The following is a 24,021-nucleotide window of genomic DNA, read 5'->3' as shown; positions in this document are numbered from 1 at the left end:
TAGTTTTTACATATGCTTTTCTTCCTGAGGGCGTTGTGGTGGTTCTCTCACTGCGAGAAGTGAAGTTACAGGGAACCAGGCAGAGGGTCTTCTCGGTAGTGGCACCCACCCTGTGGAACATCCTCCTGTCAGATGTCAAGGAAATAAAGAACTACCGTAGACTCACTTTGGGAAGATTATTGGAATGCAATTCAGATATGAGAAACAAAATCAAATAAATCCTCTGGGGGCTGTGTGCCAGCAGTGGCCGTGGCCTAAATGAAAAGTAGGCGTGGCCAAAATAGGGTACCGCCCATTCTCCCGCTCTCTGCATTCATTCCCTCATACAGCACACACAAATAGGCACACGCAGATAGGCAGGTGCCCAGAAGTACTCATGGCACACACGATACATGTAAAGCACTCTGCTACCACTTTAACGACCGTGGCTTTCCCCAAAGGATCCTGGGAATTGTGGTTTGTTTCCCCCAAAGAGTGCACATTGTTCTCCCTCTCCTCACAACAACCCTGTGAGCTAGGTTCAGCTGACAGACTGTGGCTGCCCCAAGGCCACCCAGTGATCTTAATGGCTGAGTTGAGCATTGAACCCTGGTCTCCCTTACACACTGGTCCTCATGATGTTTGCGAACTTTATGCTGTATTTTCAAATGCTATACAGTGGTACCTCGACTTACAAATAACTCGACTTGCGAATGTTTTGAGTTACGAACAGAGTTCCGTCCGCCATTTTGGATGCGGTTTAGATAGGATTTTTTCGACTTACGAATTTTTAGATAGGATTTTTTTGACTTACGAATGTTTTAAATCCCCCCCATTGGCTTCAACTTACGAATTTTTCGACTTGCGAAGGTCCATTCGGAATGGATTAAATTCGTAAGTCGAGGTACCACTGTACTGGTGTATCATACTGGTATACTTGCCAGGTAGGGAAGCTCCAACTGATACAAGTGCCGGACCCAGGTTTGACCCATGGGATGTGGGTCAAACTTCTCTTTTTAACACAAACCAACCTGTCGGTATGACACAACAGCTTAAAGAAAGTTGGTTATTACTATATTGTTATCCATTCCCCAGCACTGGCATACACAGAATGAGATTATCTTTGTAGATAAAGTTTGTGGAGCTCTAATCTAATTCTGGATACTTACTGTTTGTGGATTGTAATCAAGAAACAGGAGAGGGGCCTCTTGTAGTGCAGACAAAAAATAAAATAAAATAAAGCCCATTTGAAGACCATTGTCTGATATCACCTGCACACCGACACATGGCACCTGATGCAAAGGACAAGGGGGGGGGGGAGAAACATGGAGGCAGCACAAAGACTTGACACACCGCCTGTTGAGCACACACATGCACACAAACTACAGCAACTGCAGGTTTATTGTTTTCAGTAATCTGTGGTAAAATTCATCCAACCTCATTTATATTGTGTGGGGAATAGTATTACAGGGCAGTTGAGCACTTTATTTGAAAAGCCAGCATTAAAGATTAACAGTATCTTGTTTTCTAATGCCACAGTTCTAAATCTGAGGACAAGGTGTCACCTGCAAATTTGATCAGCGTCCCCCGCAATACCTTTATCCAAGTCGTTTGTCACTTGTCACTTTCCAGAATGATTAGGAGCCATTAGTGAGCACTCTTTGGGTTCAGTCAACCAGCTACAAATCCACCTAACGGTTACCTCATCCAGCCCACATTTTACCAGCTTCTCCACAATCATTTTGTGAAAAGCCTTATTGAAATCAAGGTACACTACATCCACAGGATTCCCCTGATCCACCAAGCTTGTAACTCTATATATAAAAAAAGAAATTAGATTTGTCTGGCAGGGCTGCTGTTATGACACTATCCCCTGTCTTTGCTCATAACAATCCTGAGTGGCAGAGGGGAAAAAGGCCAGCCCAAGGTCATGCAGGATTTGAACACAGGCCTAGTTCCAGCGCAAATCTTCTCTGTTCACTATACTGTGCCATAAACCAAGGCTATCACCTTCCTTGTGAGCTTATCCGAGGCACTTTGCTGGCTGCTGCTAGCAACAAAATACATGGCTGGAGAAATCACGCCTGACCTAGTAAGGCAATTTTTATGTTCCCAAGTTGACCTTCCTCTTCAGTTTCAACCACATTACCATATCTGTTTCTTTCATTAGCAAAACCCTTCTCTCTCTCTCTCTCTCTCTCTCTCTCTCTCTCTCTCTCTCTCTCTCTCTCTCTCTCTCTCTGGCATTTATTTTACATAAGATTTCTTTTTCCTCTCAGGTTACTATGGCTGGAATCCAAAAAGTTATTCTGGGTACACATGGACATCCATGGCCAGGGGGGGGCAGTCATTTCCCCCACCCCTGTAGAAACCACAACCCCCAGATTCCCCACTTTAATTTTAAAAAGAAATGGTAAGTTTGTAGCACTGGCTGAACCTGAGATAGGAGGAAAAAAATGTGCAGGCAATATTCTTAAAAAACCATTGGTTCTCCATTTTCAGTGTTTTATTATTTTGAACCTCCCCTGGAAAAGTTTCTGTAGATTCCCATGTGGACACACCTAGTGCTTTTTTTTAATCCCTTCTCTGCATTTAAACATTGGGCTCCAATGTCATATTACTACCGCTGTCCATTGAGAAATGCAAGAGCAGTTTGCAAGTTTACAATGCAACAATGGAAACAATAAAACAAAACTTGGTTAAAACCAGACATTAATAAAAACACAGATAGCAAAATAGCCATAAAGCATCCGTCCCGCTGCAATAATTTGGTTTTTAGCTGTCTGCAGAAAGCCAGCCAGGAGGAAGCAGTGCAAACCTCCCTTGCAAATTGGAAGGAGATTCCATAGTATTGGGGCTGCAACAGAGAAGGCCCTGCTCCTTGTGGAGACCCACCTAGCGTCTCTATAGGAAGGAATCTGGGACCGCTTCAACAGATTTTAAGTACCAGGGAGGCTGATACAGATCTCACAGTGTGGGCTGAGTTTAGCAAATCTAGTAAAATCACTATCGTCTATGAGGGGAAGCCATCTGAGAAGGCCAATGCATGCACACACTGTGCAAACATACACAATTATAAACACTGTGCAAATATACATAAAGTACATATTAAGGTATTGCAAGGATGGGTACAGAAGATTCATCCCCTTTTGATTCTCACCTAGCGGCAAGCAAACAATTATTTAAGGAATCTTGTCGAGTTCAATGGCATTAAACTAACCAGAGGTGAAGCCACACAGATTTCAGAGGCCGAGACAAATAGACAAGGAATAAATTGTCCAGCGGTCTACTCCTGGAGTCTTGGCTGCATTCTGTGAGGAAAAGTATTGTTAATTTCTTTTCTGTAGACCTTGATTGGATCTGAAATGTAATTTACTCCCTGTTATTAGGATTAATTGACTCACTCTTTCCCTTCAAGTCTATAAAAACTAAGCAGAGACCTGGAGATTGAAGCCTTACTTTAGTATTAGGTATCTGCGCCAAGGCATTCTGGTTCAATTACTTACTCTGCCCTTGACACATTATTACGTTGTCTTCTTTCTTTCTTTCTTTCTTTCTTTCTTTCTTTCTTTCTTTCTTTCTTTCTTTCTTTCCTTTTGCTAGAAACTCCCGACTTCAGCCATGTAGGCAAGTATTAGATGCGTTTAACAGATACATTAATTAAAATTTCCAACACTCCCTTCCAACCCTTCAGAGCTTGTGAAGAGATACTGTATTATCATCTTTCCATAAGTCCCTTGTTGACTTATGCCTGAAACTTGCTTCTGAATCTCTGCACCTGAAGTTCTCAAACTGTGGTCCATGTAGATCTCTGGAGTTCTGAGTTATCCATTAAAGTTCTCTGTGAAATGTTGTGGGACCGTTGAAAAGATGGTCACATCTATATACCACATGCATTCATAGAACTTTTATGCACCTCTTTTAACAGTTAGTAGCTTTCCCCTCAAAGTCATGGGACCTGGGTTCTGGGAATTGTAACACACTGAGGAGGTCTCTCAATAAACTACATTTCCCAGTATTATTTGGGGGATGTCATGACTGCTAAAGTGGTGTAAGAGTGCTTTAAATGTATGGCATCAGTGTGATATATAACTGGCCCTGCACTTATTTTTATTTTAAAGAGAGCTCCAAGGTCATTTTGACATGGCACAATTTTACTGAACAAGACAACAAGGGTCTGTGATATAATGTGCTGGTTTGGCCATGATGCTAGCACTGAAGGGGAAAATATTAATATTTTTGGTGGGAGAGTGTGGAAGGAAAGTTATGGGCTGGCGAGGTGAGAGTTTATGATAATGATGGGCATAAAGCAACTTTTTGTATGAGTCACAGCTGGAGTGTTACTGTTATTATTTCCTTATTTACGGGCCTCAGTTTAGGGCAATGCCCTCAACAAGGAGGCTTACATAACCATGAAATACAGCTATTTCTTTAATTTCACACATCACCCTGACCTTGCTCACACAGCAGTGTGGGGAACCTTCGGCCCTCCAGATGTTGCTGAACTACAATTCCCATCAGCCCCAGCAAGCATGGCCAATGGCCAGGGATGATGGAACTTGTAATTCAGCAACATCTGGAGGGCCAAAGGTTCCCCACACTTGTCATGCAGGGCCTTATCCAACCAGATTCTACCCATAAAAAATAACGAACCTAAAGTATTCATGTCCATTGATTTCAATGGGTCTACTCCGAGTCTCGCGAACGTTGAACAGAACCCACAGGGAGTAGGGCACCTAACAACAGCTATTCGAAACAACACTGAAACCATAATTTAAAATGCAATAATCAAAGCATAAAACATTCAGCGATGCAATTGCATCAATAGGGCTTCTGTGGCCCAAAGGCCTGCACTTAAAATCATGAAAAGGCAACAGAATGAAACAGAACAGTTTAACAAGAAAACCCACATAGGCCAGTTACCGTAATTAAAAGAAAATGAATAAGATAATAAGCTGAAAACCAAATAACAAAGGCGGCATAAACCTAACTAATTTAAAATTATGGAAATTTAATTTAATTTAAAATGGACAAAACGGCCTAGGAAAATACAAAAGGTTTTATCCTAGTGCCCCAAAGGTAACCAACTCAGTGCTGCTAGCAGAACGTACCTCAGGTGAGAGGTAGAGGCCTACACCAAGCATAGGCAAACTCGGCCTTCCAGATGTTTTGGGACTACAACCACTGGTCCTGTTAGCTAGGGATGATGGGAATTGTAGTCCCAAAACACCTGGAGGGCTAAACATGCCCTTGGCTTCTTTTCACAGGGTTATGTCCAATGTGAGTCCTACTCAGATAAGGTTAATTGCAGTTAGTGGACATGACAAACTAGGGCCCATTCATTTTCATGGGTCTACTCTTTGAGGAGAACTTAGCTGGACACCAACCCTGAATGTACAGCTGCAGAGCGCAGTGGGAGGCACTGCATTATATTTTTTAAAAATTAACAACTGCTTATTCACTACATTACCTTGCTTAACTGAAGCAATAACCAAGTTGTTTCTTTTATTTATGGTCTCTTGACTTCAGAGAAGATAAATTCCAAGAAGCTATAATAATGCAATAGCCTGGGCTATTGTTCCCTACGGGCAGATGATAGAAGAAAACTCTCTGAGTGCAGTTGAGTCCCAGCACTGAAGTTAACAATGGCACTTCAGAGATGGCATCGAGAGAGTGAGAGATTTTTCAGTGCCTCTCGTAAATGATGGCAGGAGGCTTGGTACTACGTGGCCTTGTCTACACACGGACCCAAACCAATAAGCAGATTTTCAGCTCTTAAGCTCAAGACTGGTTTGTTGGAAGGTAAAAGTTTGGCAATACAGGTAGCACACACCTTAGAGCTACCAGGGCAGCATGGTTTGTTTATCACAATAATTTAGACCCCATGCATAATTATGTCAATACAGAGAATGTGACGGTGCCACCAAGTGCTCACAAAGTGGAATATGCAAGACACCGGGACTGTACCCCAACGGTCTTTAACTTTGATATGTTTTTAAAAGACAAATGAAGGCAGCCCTGTTTAGGGAAGTTTTTAATGTTTGATGCTGTATTGTTTTTAATATTTGGTTGGAAGCCGCCCAGAGTGGCTGGGGAAACCCAGCCAGATGGACGGGGTATGAATAATAAATTATTATTATTATTTACTTGCATTTATATCTTACCTTTCCTCCAGGTCCTAGAATCATAGAATTTTAGAGTTGTCTGTCTCTCCTGAGAAATCTCTATGTGGGACAAGAAGCTACAGTTAGAACTGGACATGGAATAACTGATTGGTTCAAAATTGGGAAAGGAGTATGTCTCCCTGCTTATGTAACTTATATGCAGAATTAATCATGCGAAAGGCTGGACTGGATGAATCCCAAGCCGGAATTAAGATTGCTGGAAGAAATATCAACAACCTCAGATATGCTGATGACACAACTGTGATGGCAGAAAGTGAGGAGGAATTAAAGAACCTTTTAATGAGAGTGAAAGAGGAGAGCACAAAATATGGTCTGAAGCTCAACATAAAAAAACTAAGACCATGGCCACTGGTCCCATCCCCTCCTGGCAAATAGAAGGGGAAGAAATGGAGGCAGTGAGATATTTTACTTTCTTGGGTTCCTTGATCACTGCAGATGGTGACAGCAGTCACGAAATTAAAAGACGCCTGCTTCTTGGGAGAAAAGCAATGACAAACCTAGACAGCATCTTAAAAAGCAGAGACATCACCTTGCCGACAAAGGTCCATATAGTTAAAGCTATGGTTTTCCCAGTAGTGATTTATGGAAGTGAGAGCTGGACTATAAAGAAGGCTGATCGCCGAAGAATGGATGCTTTTGAATTATGGTGCTGGAGGAGACTCTTGGAGGAGGAGTCCCATGGACTGCAAGATCATCAAACCTATCCATTCTGAAGGAAATCAGTCCTGAGTGCTCACTGGAAGGACAGATCCTGAAGCTGAGGCTCCAATACTTTGGCCACCTCGTGAGAAGAGAAGACTCCTTGGAAAAGACCCTGATGTTGGGAAAGATTGAGGGCACTAGGAGAAGGGGACGACAGAGGACAAGATGGTTGGACAGTGTTCTCGAAGCTACGAACATGAGTTTGACCAAGCTGCGGGAGGCAGTGGAAGACAGGAGTGCCTGGCATGCTCTGGTCCATGGGGGTCACGAAGAGTTGGACACGACTAAACGACTAAACAACAACAAGAGTTGGAAGAGACCACAAGGACCATCTATTCTAGTCCAACCCCCTGCAATGCAGGAATCCTTTGTGCGGTGTGGGGCTCGAACCCATGACTTTGAGATTAAGTGCCTCATGCTCTACCAACGGAGCTACCCCAGAATTTCCCTGCCCCCATTTTACCCTCACAACAGCCCTGTGAGGTAGGTTAGGCCGAGAGCAAGTCACTAGGAGCAAGCTCACCCCTTGAGCTTCATGGCTGAGTGGGGATTTGAACCCTAGTCTCCCAGGTCATAGACTCTTATGCAGCCTTTCTCAACCTTGGGTCCCCAGATGTTGTTGGACTACAATTACCATCATCACTAACCACTGGTCCTGCTAATTAGGGGTGATGGAAGTTGTAGTCCAGCAACATCTGGTGACCCAAAGGGTGAGGAAGGCTGCTCTGACCACTACACTACATCCAGAGAGGGTCCACATGGCAGCGTGGACCTGGCTGGCAGGAGCACCCTGAGGCGAGTGACTCATTGCGGGTGCCGCTTGTGCCCAAGGGCCCTCCAAAACCCGGAACCAACAAAATATACTCCATTCTTTCTTCAGTTCATCTAGCTCTGTTGTGACAGTCTACCACTGGGAATTCTTAACATCACTTAAAACAAGGCAAGCAGGCACTGAGAGGCTGAAAAATAGATACTTTAACTACTACAAAATGGAAGATCTCAAGAAATGACTATGAGAAGTTTTCAAAAAGTCATTTAGGACTCAACTGTATCTTAAGGAGAAGAAAAGCCTTAGCAGTTCATTAGGAAACAATATGCCGTACAAGGAACACATCAGAAAATGAAATGAAAGCAAAACCAGGGAAGGAAAGCTCTAAGACCTTCTTGCAATGATGGCTCCTTAGAGGCAGCAAAGGCCCTTTATAAAGATAAGGAGAAATGCCCACTTTGGGGGTTGTTGGCATTTTGAACAAACACAAAGTGGTCCAAAAAGCTAGCTGGACTATCAAGGATTGTGGGTGGGAGCAGCTCCTTTTCATACTGTCTATTTCTTTTTTTTAAAAAAGGTTTTTAAAGGCCAAATTTTAAGGGTGGTCTTGGGGCCGGGATAGAAATATTTGAGGGCCCTGGCAAAGAGGGCATTCAAGTCTTTGTATGTGAAAGTCCCATAGGCTGTCACAGTTAACAGGGTTTAATTTGCATCGAGACCTAGCAGCATGGCAGCATTGCCATCAACCGTTACCCAGATTTTGTAAAATAAAATAAAAATATAAAATAAAGTATCTAGCTGGGAAAGATTCAATTGTTCTGCACCAGAACTTCTGGTCACCTATATGCTGAAAACAGCTCAGGTTTTGATCACAAGAATGTGGGGAACAGACGGGACACCAACAGTCGACCATTAAACGAGAAAAATATGTGTTATAATGAACAAGATTGTAAAATAACAGTTGTGGGAAGGAAGGACACAACTGACAGACTTCCAAGTGGGGGGGAATGGATGCCTATCTTGCTGCACTAGAACCAAATGAAGCTGTGGATGTCTTAAGTATGATTTAATTAATTGCTAACGTTTGTATGTTTACAATAATGGATTGTGGGTGTGTGGAATGAGAACACTTAAATTTAAAAAAATAGTAGAAAAAAAACCCTGCTTCTTACATGGACTACTCTTTAGACATTACCCCTCCAAAATTAAGGACCTGGGAGAATATTTAAAGAGTGGGAGGGGTTTGGAAACAAGAAGTGATTTTTCAAATAAGCTCTTAATTTAAATTGGGTCTGGAAGACAGTTTTTAATGTAAGTATCATTATATTGGGAAAGTGCCATGTATAGCTTACTTTGATCTCCTGCGGGGTTTTGAGGCTGTAATTTAGCCATAATTAATTTGCCCCCTGTGTTTAACCTTACAAAATATTCAGAGCTTATTATTATTGGGAGCTTCCACATTCTCTTAAAAGTTCTGAGAGAACGTCTTAAAATTGCAGCAAACTGGCGCTCAGTGGGTTTCCCAACGCGTCTCTGTTTAGAAATAAGCTGGTGCCACCAAATTTAAAGTCCTAATGATACCCGCCACTCCTTTTAATAGCAAGCACAGGTAACAGCAATGGTGCCAGAACAGTGCTAATAATGGTGGGGGTGGCAGAGAGAGAAAGATTTTCAGCCTGTTCGGGGAAAATGTATAGTATTCAGAAGCACCAAATAAACTAATAAAAATAAGGGGACATCTTCACCCCCAAACAGACGAATTAAGCCTGAGCATGCTCCGTAGCTGCCAGGACTTGCATGCAAGCTGGGTGGGGGGGAGAAAAAAAATCTGAAAACTGAGTGAGTGGGATGCCCTGAGCTTCCTGCTTATAGATGATGCTATGGCTTGTCAGTAGGAACCCTGAATAGGAGCACACCTGTGAGGAGGTGAGGGTGCTGGAAATATTTTGCGGAAGGGCCCACAAAATGTGCTCTCTTTACTATCTAGTCCAAAGAAGGGTCGTCAGTTCAGGGAGCAGTTTTTCTGTTGCAACTCAACAAGCCTGGTCCGAGAAGCTACTGTAAAGGAGACTACCTGGAAACCCTAGTTCTAGTTACAAGTAGGTAGCTGTGTTGGTCTGCCGTAGTCAAAACAAAATAAAAAATTCCTTCTAGTAGCACCTTAGAGACCAACTAAGTTTGTCATTGGTATGAGCTTTTGTGTGCACACGAAAGCTCATACCAATGACAAACTTAGTTGGTCTCTAAGGTGCTACTAGGATTTTTTAAAAATTTTTTGGAAACCCTAGGCAAACCATTCCAGACTCTTTGCATGGGGGGTGGGGGCTTTCGGCTTCTCTCCTCAACTCCCAAGTTCTTTCTCATTACTAAACCAAACTCCTTGGAAGCCTATCTACCGTAGATGCTAGAATGGAAGCCTAAGGATGAGGAGGATTTAGAGTATAAACACCTGTTATTACCAGGGAATTATGTGGACCAGTTGTGGGATTTAACTGCTTCAAGGTATGAGATTTCTGTGTTTCCACTACTTACCTGAGCCTAAGATTCTCAGGAACGGTGTATATCGGATAAAGTCCAGAATATGAGGCATTAGCTTTGACCCACATATCAATTGCGAGAGTGAGTGACAGGCCTTCTCTCTACATAGGAGCAAAGGAAACTACCTTATTCAGAGTCAGACTATTGGCCCATCTAGGTTAACATTGTCTACACTGACTGGCAGTGCGTCTCCTGGGTTTCAGACCACTGTCTCTGCAGCCTTACCTGGAGCTGCTGGAAATTGGACCTGGGACTTTCTGAATGCAGTCTCTTGAGCTTGGGCCTTTTCCCCAAATATCCCTTCCTCCAAAATGTCAACAGAGAGGCCAAGCGTGCGCTTTTCAAGCACCATCTTTTTTTATTGGAACTTATGGAGCAGCATATACAGATTGCACCTATTGCAGAATTGCTGCACTTTATTTTTTAGTGTTTTGCTAAGTATAGGTCAATTTTTAAACGGCTCTCTTGGGGGGGAGGAAATATATTATACCCCCCACACGCGTTATAGTATTAATTGCTCTGATACACCATACATCGACAAGTGAATTGACGGGAGGGTGTGCACACAGCGACTTGTGAGCTACGTGGAGGGTAGTTTTCCTTTTAGACAGTGAAATAAGGACACACATGGGCAGCTAATTCTGCTGTGGCTCGTGGTGTTATGATTGCTTGGCAACAAGGGGAAATGGTATGAGAAAGTAAGAGGAGCTCAAGTGATTAAGAAGAGCGACGAGGGAGACGATCACATCCCCAGTTGTTTCACCGTGGTGCTAAATTTTAAGGCGCTGGATCCCTGGGGGAAGGGGTAGAAATTCTTGAGTAGCTCAGGAAAGGGTGACGTTTTGCCTCTTCCCAGTCTCCCCCATGCAAGTCAGCGACTTCCACTGAATTTTATGGGGCAACTATACCTGTACTGGGGTGGCGGAGACCCAAAATCTATGCACCCTACCCTTGATCGTAGGGCAGGGAAGGGAACCTCTGTCCTAAGGTCTAAATTTGGCCTGTTAGGCCTCCTCGTTTGCCCTCCCACCTGGTTCCCCCCCCAAAGAAAAACCCACACCTACCTGGTCCATACCCAATGTGGCAGGTGTGGGGAAGGGGGAGATGCAGCAGCTGCTAAGTCTTGCAGAAAGCAGGGTTGGACTCCTCACACTCTAGCTGATGAGTGGGGAGTTTAGTTCTGCTTTGGGATTTCAATGCACCCCCCTCCTGATAACTGAAACCCCTGCAATGTGCCAACATACGCAGAGTAGACACACTAGTATCTTCTGCAACATATATGGCCGTCCCCTATGCCCCACAATGACAGGTATTTCATTAGTAAAAGGATATTTGAACAGACACAAAGTCCCTTTCCTTTCACACTGAAGGGCACTTTGCATATTCTTTCTGCTTCCATGGATATCACAGCACCTCATGAGACTAGGTGGGTGCAGAGATGATCCCTGGAAGGGTGACATCATTCTCAGTAACTCTTTGTATCATATAGCAAGTGCCTACCGTGTTTCTCCGAAAATCAGCCATACCCCCAAAATCAGCCATACCCCGAAAATCAGCCATAGTGATAGGCAGTTTAACTTTGTAGGTTAAACTGTACCATACTTAATAAAATAAAATTAAGACATTCCCTGAAAATAAGCCACCGTGTGTTTTTTTGAGGAAAAATAAATATAAGACGGTGTCTTATTTTCGGAGAAACACGGTATATGTGTGCATATAGGACAATACTGTATGTTTTCCCTAGTTAAGGAAACTATAGTTGCTCATTCAATCAAATTGTTTATTCCTATTGTTTTGCTCTGCCCCCAGAGTTCTCTTTACAATACATCTGTGTAGGAGCAGAGATTTTAATGTGGTTGTAAGCTGCGGGTAAGACATCTGCACTCTCTTCAGCCGTCAAAATAAATCAAATTTTAGCACAATTCTTTGTAAATATTTAAAGAGTGTGGATATGTTTAAATGTTATTATGTGGATTTTTTTAAAAAAATTAAAAGCTCCCAGGTTTCAATGCTAACTTTAAACAAGTTGCCCCAAATGCAGCAATCAATACTCCTTTTTATAGTGTATTGGAACACTGGGGGTTGGAGAGGCAAAATTAATAAGAGTCTTAAGAACTTAATTATATTGCAATTAGCAAGTTAATTAAGAGGAAGGTTTTAAAGGGTAATGAAGAAGAGACAATAGTTTATGAGAAAGCTAATCCATACCATTGTTTCCGCTGCATTTTTGCCTCGTCATAGCTATATTTCCAAAGTAGCAGCACAAAAAAGATCACCTCTAAAGCTTTATGGAATCTCTCGCCTCCCCCCCCCCAAAGCTTCATGGAAACGGTTGAATAATTAGAATATAATAGAGCATTAATTATCTGAAGCCACAGCTCTCAGAAATCTTGTCAGGACTGGCAAGCTCCTTGGGGAAATGGGATAGATTGGGATCACTGAGCCAGAGGCTCAGTGGTCGAGCTCCTGCTTTGCATGCGCAATGGCCTACAATGAACCCCCCACATCTCCAGCTGAAAGAATCAAGCCACAAGTGATTGGACAGGCAAATTCCAGCAGTACAGACAATTTGTTTAGAATGAGGAAGGTGAGCCTGTGTCACTGTTTGTTAGACTCCAACTCCCATCATGGCTGAAAAATATCTGGAGAGCCACAAGTTCCCCACCTCTAGCTTAGAATGGCGGACCAATGGTTGACCCAGCGTAGTTACAAAACCTAGCACAGCAAGCTCATAGCTGTCAAGTTTTCCCTCTTCTCGCGAGGAAGCCTATTCAGCATAAGGGAATATGCTTTTTTTTTTTTAAAAAAGGGAGAACTTGACAGCTATGAGCAAGCTACAGACAAATGAGTCTGTCTGCAACCACCGTCCCCACTTCTCAGCCAGCTGTGATTCAGCCCAGATATCTTAGATGAGCCACCTATGGTGTCCAATTTGGGAAACTGTTTACAAGAAACATAAACAAACTTGAGGTGTCACATCAGGTGTAGGGCAGGTCAAAACACAGCTGGACCAGCAGCATAGCCATGTTACTTGTGAGTACAGTATACCCACGTCCTATCTGGTCCTCTCAGGGTTGTGAGATTGCAAGGCAGGCAGGATTAGAGATTGGGGCAGATCCAAGGTTGGTGGGAGACACGAAAACTTTAATTACGACCTACAGTATCCTAGATAAAGGCATGGCTGGGCAACTCCTGTAAGGAGGGGGGATTTTATTATTTCTATGGCACCCACAGGACTGGGTTGCCCCAGTCACTCTGGGCGGCTCCCAACAGAATATTAAAAACACAATAAAACAGCAAGCATTAAAAACTTACAGCAGAGTAGAGGATACATGACAGCGTTTTCTTTCCAGTGACAGGTAGGTGGCCGTGTTGGTCTGAGTCGAAGCAAAATAAAAAAAATTCCTTCAGTAGCACCTTAAAGACCAACTAAGTTTTTATTTTGGTATGAGCTTTCCTGTGAGGATTCTTATCTCATTATGCATGATCAAGCTTTCTTTAGCACCTCAGCCCTTGCTCCCCCCCCCCGCAGGACCAATTGCAGTCATCAGCAGTCGTTAACAGCCATCTACAGGTTTACCACTCCCATCAGCCCATCACCCATTCCCACCCAACCCCCCCACCCTCTGTATATACATAAGAGACTGACTTCTGTTTCAAGTGTATCTGAAGAAGTGTGCATGCACACGAAAGCTCATACCAAAATAAAAACTTAGTTGGTCTTTAGGGTGCTACTGAAGGAATGTTTTTATTTTTCTTTCCAGTGGTTATTTTTAAACCGACAACCTAAGTAGATGCTCTGATGCTATAGCACACAGAAGTGTGTTCTACATTTTAGTACCAAACCTGACATGGACATGAACACAAGCACTGGCGGTGTATATCCTGCAATAATTAATTACGGCCTTATTTACAAATAAGGGGCCTTTTTATTATTGAGGATTTTCTTGGTTTACAAAGGTAATGCAGTGTCTCATAAAGGGGCCTTCTGAGATAAGGCGCTGCTATGATTTGCACACAGCATTCAGGAGGCAGTGCAGCCAAAGGACTGGAAGAAGATGGACAGCAGTAGGCACCACTCGCCAACCTCCGCTCACTTGCATGATGGCTGCTTACTGGGGGGCCAAGGGGGAGATTGTTGTGGCACATTTGCACCAAAAGGAACAACAGGATGGGCTTCTTTGGTGCAGCTGCACTGCACCAACCTCTCTATAGCCCTGCCCCCTGCTGTACTGCCCTGTAAACAGCAGTGGCAGCAGCTCACCATTCCACCCACAACAGATTGGGTCTATGGTGTGAAGGCATACGAGACCACCACATTGGTCAGGAGACCCATGCATGCACCCCTTGGGTGGCAACAGCAGGCATTTCTCCAAGCAATGTTTTCAAATCACTCTTTAAGGTTAAGGGGAACCAGAGCAGGAAGTCTTAGACAAAAAGTCAGGTGTCGCTGTTTTTCTAAATGCCAATGGAAGGTGCCAGATTGAGACTCCTGGATCTAAAATTCTGTTTATCTCTGAGAAGTGGCAAAGCTAATAAGATGCTTTTACACTTCCTTGTTGATGCCCAAATCGCTGACCTTGAGATCCTACCAAGCACGCTTGGTTGTCTTGGTGACCGTCTGTTCGCCGATGAAGAGAAAGGGAGGGTGAAGACAGAGACATTACATTTTTGCAGCAGTTTCTTCAACTGTGCTGTGATCTCAGCTTTGCAACTTGGTCCTCAGACAGACACACATCCATCAGCCTTGTCATCCTGTCACGCTTCAAGCGGGGTGCTCACCAGTAAATAATGTCCAGGTGCATCTTTTAAAGTGCAAGATTTGTGTGTGTGTGTGAAATAAATGCACACACACTTATCAAACGCTTGCAAAACTGATGGGAGGAGGAGAGGGAAGAGGTGAGCAGATGACATCATGGTCACCAGCTCACAAAACTGGTTATTTAGAGTTCCTCCTAGTGTGGAAAGGTGCATTTGTACTGAACATGGAGATGCTGTTTTAAACTAGGGCTCACTAATGTGATACACATTGTGCCCACCAGTACCTCCTACGGCCCCCATAAAAAATACCCCAACAAAATTCTACACCACACAATATTTGTTTGCTCTCCTTGCTCAGGTCCTATTTGCAGCGGCAGTGATGGCTGCAAGTGCCCTTCTTCCCATTTATGGCAGGGGGAGAACGTATGTCAGGCATCCCCAAACTGCGGCCCTCCAGATGTTTTGGCCTACAACTCCCATGATCCCTAGCTAACAGGACCAGTGGTCAGGGAAGATGGGAATTGTAGCCAGGGCCATCGCGTCCATTAAGACGAACTAGGCAGTTGCCTAGGGCGCCAAGATGGAGGGGGCACTGGCCAGCCTGCCCCCCGCCCGCCGTGCCCAGAAGGGAGAGCGAGGGCTCTGGCAGTGCCTTCCCTCTCTGCCAGCATGGTGAGCAAGAGCGTGATAACGCACCGCCAGGGCTGCAGGCAGACAGGAGAGCGTCTGTCACAGTGCCTGGAAGTTCTGGGCTACAACAGGCGCTCACGGAGGCTGGGAGCGCCACGCCCTACCACCCGCACCACCCCACCTGGGGAAGGGACCTGGTAGGCAGGGCCGCCTTCACACCTCTCCGCCTCTGGGGCCGCCTACCTGCCGCGCTGGCTGCCCCTCGGGGCGACGGCGGGGGAGCGAGTGGGGGATGAGGAGCGCGGCGCTGGAGCGGTGCGGGACTGTGCGCACCCTTCCAGCGCTCTGGTTGTAGACCCTTGCGCCTGCCCGCCTGCCCCGGTCCCACTGCCTCGGGACTCCCCGTGTGGGACGGGAGGCGAGGCAGGCGGCTCCTGGCCTGCCTGAGAGCGGCAGCGGTGCCGAAAGGCCCATCCTCCCATGGGGGTCAGGTTGAGGAGGGTTGGGGAGGGGGTGTGCACCAATCAAGGTGGGGGGTGGCAGTGGCGGCGGAGCCATGGGGCTTGGTGGCTGGTTGCGCCCTACCGGCCATCTGGCGGTGTGCAGGGAGGGGGGAGGCCGCCAGCGGGGCTGCGCTTGCTGGGGCGCCCCTGGGTGGGCTGGCGCCCTGTGTTTGAAATATGATTGGCCGGGGTGGGCGCCAGGAGATGATCTCGTGTAGGGCGCAAAAAATCCTAGCACTGGCCTGTGTAGTCCAAAACATCTGGAGGGCCGAAGTTTGGGGATGCCCGACGTATGTGCTAATGGTGGCTCTGAGCACAGGGGACATTTAAAATGGCATGCAAAGGCATTAAGTTTATGCCTGCTCAGCTTAGTGATGTTTAAAGCAAACAGAGTGCTTGGCTGAGCAGCTGAATCGGCAGGCTATGCACCAACTCCTTCCTCTGCAATTACTCAAAAAGCAGCAAGATTCTGGATCTCATAGCATTTGCTTTGGGCAACTGACTGCACCACTATCCGCCTCCGTACTTGGGGCACTGCTTCTAGTGAGGTAAGCACATCTTGAATTGAGATCTCCCCCAAGAGGCTACCTACTCCGCTTTTGTAGCCAAGCCAGCACATGATGATGTGCTAACCGCTTATCAATAAATTAAAAAAAAAGTGCTTGTGTAACTTCTGATGACATCAGAATGACACAGCAAAAAATGTGTCATGCTAACAGCAAAAGCAATCAGAATGTAAACGACATCAGCCATTAGCTCATGTCGATATGTTCACCTTTTGGCTTCCTCCTGTTCCAAGGGCCACTTTTCCTTCTAGGGGGCCACATGCCAGTGGTGGGTGGGACCAGACCCAAAAGTGGGTGGAGCAAGATGTAAATATTACCATTGTGCAGTGGGGGCTAGTCTCTGCTCACTCACACTTCCTGTCCTCCAGCCAGGAAAACAAAAGGTATTATTATATTTAAAGGCCTATTTTAGGCAGGCAGAGATTCGGAGATGGTGAAAGGCATGGCTTGCAAACGGGTGTACGGGGAGAGCCCCAAGGGCCAGATAGAGAGGTCTGAAGGATTGCATTTGCCACGCCCCCCCAAGTCTGAAGTTCCCCACCCCTGCTATAGAAAGAAGCCCCAAGGTGTTTGGTGCAGGTACATGCAGTCTACCTCCGAGTAAATGAAGTCGTTCACCCACAGAAGTGCTAGGCGCTCCCCAGAAGAACACCCACAACTCGCTTTAAAATATCCATGAGTAGCTGTTGCACTTCCTGGCCTCAGCTGGGAGTCCCATTGGCAAGGGGGACTCGCTCCACGGAAGCCAAAAGGGGCTGAACATTGCAGCTGAAACACCACTGCCCAAGTGCTCGTTGCATCAATGGGACTCTAAGAACCGTTCCATGCACATCATACATTGGATTTGCAGTCTGTGATGAATGGGATGCTTACAGAGACCAGGACAACACACTGGGTGAAGCTTTGATAACAGCATTAATATTGAACCCACTTCCTCAATACAGACTAATTTCACACCCTGATGGTAGAGATCAGGCAGCAGCTGCCTTACTGGCTGCTGTTGAGCTTCAAACTCCCTTTCTAGTGGCAGATCCAATGAACTTTATAAGTAAATCCATGCATTTTAAATTTGCATGGCTCCATATACTTTAAAGATACTTGGGGCACTTCAAGCATAAAAGCTGTATTTTAAGAGGAAGCCAGGCCTGTGTTACATGGAGTTGGGCTACAACAAAAGGCACTTTATATCCAGCTATAGTGGGGACACTTGGGGCAGGAATAATAGAATTGTTGAGTTAGAAGGGAGCCTGAGGATCATCTAGTCCAACCCCCTGCAACGTAGGAATATACAGTTGTCTCATATAAGGGGATCAGATCGGCAACCTTGGCATTAAGAGCGTGATATACAATCAAATGCAGTGGAAATTGCTTATAGATATGCTAGTAACACGGACGCGGGTAGCGCTGTGGGTTAAACCACAGAGCCTAGGGCTTGCCGATCAGAAGGTCGGCAGTTTGAATCCCCGCGACTGGGTGAGCTCCTGTTGTTTGGTCCCAGCTCCTGCCAACCTAGCAGTTTGAAAGCACGTCAAAGTGCAAGTAGATAAATAGGTACTGTCCAAGCAGGAAGGTAAACGCTGTTTCCGTGTGCTGCTCTAGTTCGCCAGAAGCGGCTTTGTCATGCTGGCCACATGACCTGGAAGCTGTATGCCGGCTCCCTCGGCCAATAACGCGAGATGAGCGCCGCAACCCAAGTCGATCACGTATCACAGAAAAATCCATGCATACTGGAGAGCCATCAAATACAACTGAGGCATAAGCAAAATGCTACTGATCAATATTTGAGAGGTTTGTGGAAAATCACGAGTCACGTAGCGCATTTCAACCCAAAATTCATACACAATGTTTTATTTAAAGCAAAACAGAAACCCACCACCCAAAAACGTTGCTCTCACAAGCTGCCCAATATGAACCCGCAATGGACTTAGGCCGAAAAGCTTAGTCACAAAGCAGCAAACTCCTCGCACAAATGGGCAATATGTCCAGTTTTTTCTGGGTGTAGCGTTCATTGCTCTGCAAGTGCATTAACTTGCGGAAATGTCACGGCTGCAGCAAAAGAACTCCTGGTATGTGTCTTTGAAGCAGCAAGACGACGACTACGCACGAGCGGGTGCAAAGACAAAGGAAGTGGAAAAATACTGTTGTAAGAAGTTTAATTTAAAAAAAGAGAAATTCAACAGTGCCTAAATCTTTATTTTTTTCATAACCTACAGTTTTAGACAGTTGTACATTTTATGACACAAAAGGAAACTTAAATTACCAATAGTTTTACATGTAAGCTTGATTCCAGTCTTAAATGGAAGAAGAACAAAAACAAACACCCTCAGGAAAAAAAAAGGCCTCCATGTTACACCTCGTTTTGTGACTTGGCAGCTGCTGCCCTCGCCAGGTGTGTCTTCGATTGTCTGCTGCTCCCAGTGTAACAGGCTACACAATACATAAGGGCTGCAGCAAGCTGAAAGAGATACAGAGGCTGGCGCAGACCCCTAGTCAGTGGTTGTTCATGATACACTGCATCACATTCACAAGTAAGGGCATCCCGTTGCCCACTGGTTATGTGTGTTTAGCTAAGAGGCAGCGAAAATAAAAAAATAAAAAGCAAAAAAATAAAATAAATGAGCCTGACAAGTTTTTTGTGTGTGACAGTATGTAAAATTGAGTTGGGGCAGCTGGGTGGAAAATTATTGGACTCTTTTTTCCCCCCTCCAGAAGCAAAATTTTCTAGCTTTAAATACATTTCTTGAACAAACAGCCTCGGGAAAAGCTGTCTTTATACACGAGCACCAAAGCAACCCTACAAATTGGGGTTGGTGGTTGGGTAGGGAAGGAGCCCAACTGTGACGGGGCCTGATCATTCTAACCAGAACTTCAGCTTTCAGGGGGGTGTGTGTTAAAATTTCAAAAATAATAATAGCAGAACTAAATAGCTGTATGCAAAACACTCTGTGGGATATGAACTCCTGTTCCAGCAGCCTCATACAGACTGACTAGGAAAGTACTAAAGTGATTGGAGAAGTTATTTGGCATGACACTTTTTGCTTTTTATTTATTTATTTGTTTATAAAGCTATCGCAGTAAAGTTTTAAACTCTTTTACACAGACTGTTATTTGTGTGAGAATTACAGTGCATTATCCTAGTACAAGTGGCAGCCGAATGCATGAGAACATAACAATCCACCTGCTGGTCTGCATATATTCAGTTGGCTGTAATGATTAGCTGTACACATCCACTGCAGCCACTTTCCCACTTCGTCTGCAGCTGTTTCCTTCAAGCTTTCAGGCAAACAAAGGAATCTTATCATGGGCCTAAACCATACCCCAATCTAGCTGCCGTTTCCCCACTGCTCATTGGGTCAGGGATAAGCATTAAAACCCAACAAATGTCCCAGTTTGTTGATTTTGAATTCTCAAAGTGTGCCTTTTCGGGAAGGAACAAACAGATCCCAGCTTGCTTATTTTAAATTCTGCAGTGCAAAAAGCAGGCTGGTTTTTTAAAATTATTTTTATTCTTTTAAGAGGACAATTAAAATAGCAGCAACCTATGTCAAGAATTCAACTGCCCCATGTGTTTTACGAGGAAACAAATCCCAAGATATGTACTTGCTAATATTTTGGCCTTAAGAGTGGTTGAGTAAATGTTGGGGTATTTGTGGCAATGTCATTTCTTTCCAATTCTGGTTCTTTTTTAAAAAAAAATAACCGCAGCTTATAAGACAAGAGTTGAAAATTACATTGCATACACATGTTTCATACGGGTCAAAATACACACTTCCAGAGAGTTTTTTTTTTCTTTAAATGTCAGGGCTTTTAAGACAGACTTTCTCCAATTCCCTTTTGCAGTGAAGAGGCAGAATCAGCTCAGCACACCAGAATAAAGTAAAAGAAACAAGGAAAAAAACAAATTAAAGTAATATTCAAACCACAACATTTAGTTTATCTACATCCAGCTCAACAGCAACATTTATAATATATCAATAATTTTTATCAGTTTTTTAATGGTACCTTTTTATATGTTCTGATTATTTACACCTGTACAAGCAAAAGCACACACTTCCAAGTGCACATATTTAATACAGTATTGACTATTTCCATTTACAGATTTTCAACATTTTGAAAAAGATCAACTGCTTAAGATCTTTTAAGGTATATTACAAAAAACTGCCGCTACTTCCTGTACTACAGTGTGTTTACCCAGTAAGACCAGTGGCAATACATACATACTGTAACTGAGTAATTCTGTATATGCCACCCACACTAACCCATGAGAGGGTCAGACTTCAGTAACTATAAGCTGTCTTATACAAAAGTTAAGGCAAAGTCATTTTCAAGTTTAAATAAAATTCAAGTCTTTAAATATTGGATGGAAATAATTCTTTTAAAAAATAATCAGTTGTTTAAATAAACCTCCTTTTTTGTGTGGAATAAACTATTCAGCAGGAAAACATTTTCATCCGAACCACCTGCTGCTTAAACACTCAAAGAAAAACTTTAGGCATTTAAAAACAAAAATAATTTATAGTCAACTTTATTAGAAACTTATTAATTTAGTGCATCCTTGTCCTTCAGAAAGCATGCCACTTCTAAAAGTAAGTAAGTGTGACAAAGCTCACTCCAGACAGAAACAGGGATCTCTTCCTTTACCATACATGCACACGCAAAAAAAGAGAGAACTCCATTATCCCATGGACTGAAAAAGAAAAATTAAATCCATATGCCAATGTATGCAGGTACAGAAAGGTGTCGGCACTTAGGCCGATTAAGATATGAACTCTTTCAAAGAGCACTTTGAGCATAGTTTTAAAAACCTACACAGAGCACAGGGGTAAACCGGTAAGGACAGTAGTGACTCAAAATTAATTTACTCCGGCTTTGGGGGGGGGGGAATTGAGATCATCCTCACAAGAGTGCTATTGTGCTATCTTGTGAAAAACTGCCATTAGCTGGCATCTGCCATTTTGCAAGGGCTTATGTACTTTATTATTGTTGTTGTTGTTTATTCACAATGTGCTTTGTTTTCTCCTTTCCTGAAATTCAAGAAACCATTTTATTCTGGATTGAGAAGCTGGTTACTTGCTTGCAAGTCCATCAACACAAAATGTTTTAGAGAAGGTGATCTCTATCAGGTTCACATTTAGTCAAGGGGGGGGGGAAATGGTTGAAATTTAAAACATTAGAATTGCATGTATTTTGAAACCTTAAAAGTGAAATTTATTTGATGTGCTACAGCAGCCAAAATTTTAAAAAAGAAAAAAAAACAACCGAACATCAAACTTGTCTTACTGCTTATAAAACACCTGTTTTTCTTTGCACTCAAAATATTAGCTGCTGTTACTAGTCTTCTGGAGTTTTTTTTTAGTTTTTTTTAAAGATATGTACTTACTTACAGACCAGTTATTTAAAAACTACAGCAGCATTATTCTGCTTAATAGATTAGGAAAATAACTCATTAGATAGAGCTTGTATTCACACAGCCACATGGAGGCTTAATAAAAAAAAATTGATTCCCCCCCCCCCCGGATGAATACGTCTTCCCTTTAGGGAAAAGAAAAGGATTTTAGGCACCACCTCCAGTTCAGCACCAACCTAAATGTAAGGTTTAGATTAATTAAACCCTGACAGAGTAGACCGTTTGCTCAAGGGGAATTTGGTGGGGGGGGGAGCAAGAGAATTGGAGGAACAATCTGATTTACAAAGAAACAAAAAAAATAATTACCTTGCAGGCATTTCATATACATAATACGCTCTGCAAGCTCCTAACCAGCAACTCATTCTTTGTACTCTGAGTGGCAACATGGGTTTACTTCAAGGTGAGAACTTTTTAAACCTCCTCCTAAGCACTAGTTTCACTGAGGAGATTTGGGAGGGGTGCTCTGTTCTTTCGTCAGACGTTTCCCAAGGGCTGGAGGTGGTGACTTGCGCCCTGACGGCTGTCTCCTCTGGTCTTTGGGCTGTCCTGGATTGGACTTCACAGGAGGGGGTTCTTTGCTTCTCTCTAGTGTTTCCGTGGGTTTCCTTTCATCTTTCCCACAGGTGACAGTGTTTGGCTTCTGTTCTTTTGGGGGCTGCACGGGTGATGGGTCCTTGGTTGTCCTCTGACAGATCTCTGCGTAACTAGGTTTTCGCAACTCCTGCGTGATCAAAAGCACAGGACAGAGCTATACCACAACAGCGACATTCATTTGGGGCAGCAAAGGTAAGACCGATCAAGGGCAACGGTGCGGCTACCAAAGTGAGTCTCAATCACGCTCCAAGATTTGTGAAGGAGGCCGTGCTTAGAATTTTCATTTTGTCAACAAGAAGAGCTGCCGTTAAAGAACTTGGGAAAGCACGTTTGTCTCAACAGGAGTTGGAACAGCTCGAGTAGTTGACGCATAGGGGGCAAGCAGACTGCGATAAAAACATAGTGGAGACGCACATGCAGTCTTTGGGACAACTGCTTGGGAGAAAGAACAGGGCAGGTGGGGGAAGACACACGGGAGAGCTGAAAAGGCATGGATGATGACACATGAGACAGAAACTGTGGATTCCTGATTCCTAGCATGCAACAACTTTCAAATCCAACATTTATGCTGGGTGTTCAGACATCTGGCAACAATTATTCTGTTCCATTTATGTATTTGGCATAAAGAATGGGCATTTCTCTTTTCATCATGATTCTGTTTATTGTGTCATTCTCCTTTTGCTGTTTCGTGTTTTCTTAATTTTATTCATTTCCATTTAAGCCGTTGGCCATTTATTATGATTTTAAAATTTTGCCCATCAGCAGCCTTGGAGGCTCCCAACTTCTCAGGACAGGAATAAGTGTCTTAAACAAGTTAGGTGAGACCTGTAGTGCGACAAACGCGTGTCCACAATGATTAGAAAGGCAGCTCATTAAGCAGTATTGTGGCTGCTGAGGGCAAGGCATATTTCGGGACACTTCAACTGATCACAGAAGTTCCCACCACCTGGTGGCCATGAGTGTCATCAAGTAATGCCAAGAAAGTAGGTAACACCAGGAAAGCAGAGCAGATTTCTAGCTCTCCTTTTCTCCACCCCACCTCCCCTCAACTTCTTTGTTCTCAGGAAGCCAAGTCATTTGGAATTTTCTTGATTTTTTTTTTATTGCAGTAAATAACTCCTCTATCATTTAATAGCTGAGGACAGAAGGTACTAATTAAACGGAGAATGCCTTAATGAATGTCAAATGCACTTACTGCTACAGCAGCCCCATTGACTTGTACTGATTTGCAAGCGGTAGTGAGTACCGAAGAAAGTCTTTCAGTATTTGGAGTTTCTCTCTGCTGCTTGTCCATGACTTTGGGGTCACTGCAAAGTAGTACAAAGCAACTTGTGAACGTAACGAAAAACTTTGCGTTCAGCACACTAAACTCAACATGCAGAAGCCT

The 24,021-nt window shown here is 43.9% G+C and overlaps 1 protein-coding gene across 3 annotated transcripts in view; it reads right to left on the bottom strand.

The window, feature by feature from the left end:
* Positions 1-18,769: 18,769 nt before the first annotated feature.
* LARP4B (La ribonucleoprotein 4B) overlaps positions 18,770-24,021 on the bottom strand; it is a 61,333-nt gene continuing 56,081 nt past the window's right edge. For 2 of the 3 annotated variants that reach the window (XM_035129381.3, XM_035129382.3), the window contains exons 15-16: positions 23,830-23,941; positions 18,770-22,761 (exon numbers count right to left, since the gene is read on the bottom strand). In XM_035129381.3, coding sequence (XP_034985272.2) covers positions 22,477-22,761; positions 23,830-23,941 — 397 coding nt within the window. In that variant the 3' untranslated portion in view covers positions 18,770-22,476. The remainder of the gene's footprint in view (positions 22,762-23,829; positions 23,942-24,021) is intronic. The other variant, XM_035129388.3, reaches the window with a different exon arrangement.

Source organism: Zootoca vivipara, chromosome 11, assembly GCF_965207765.1.
Source record: "Zootoca vivipara chromosome 11, rZooViv2.hap1.1, whole genome shotgun sequence".
NCBI lineage: Eukaryota > Metazoa > Chordata > Lepidosauria > Squamata > Lacertidae > Zootoca > Zootoca vivipara.
The sequence above is the reverse complement of the archived record's forward strand: the minus strand, read 5'-3'. Positions and strand labels throughout refer to the sequence as shown.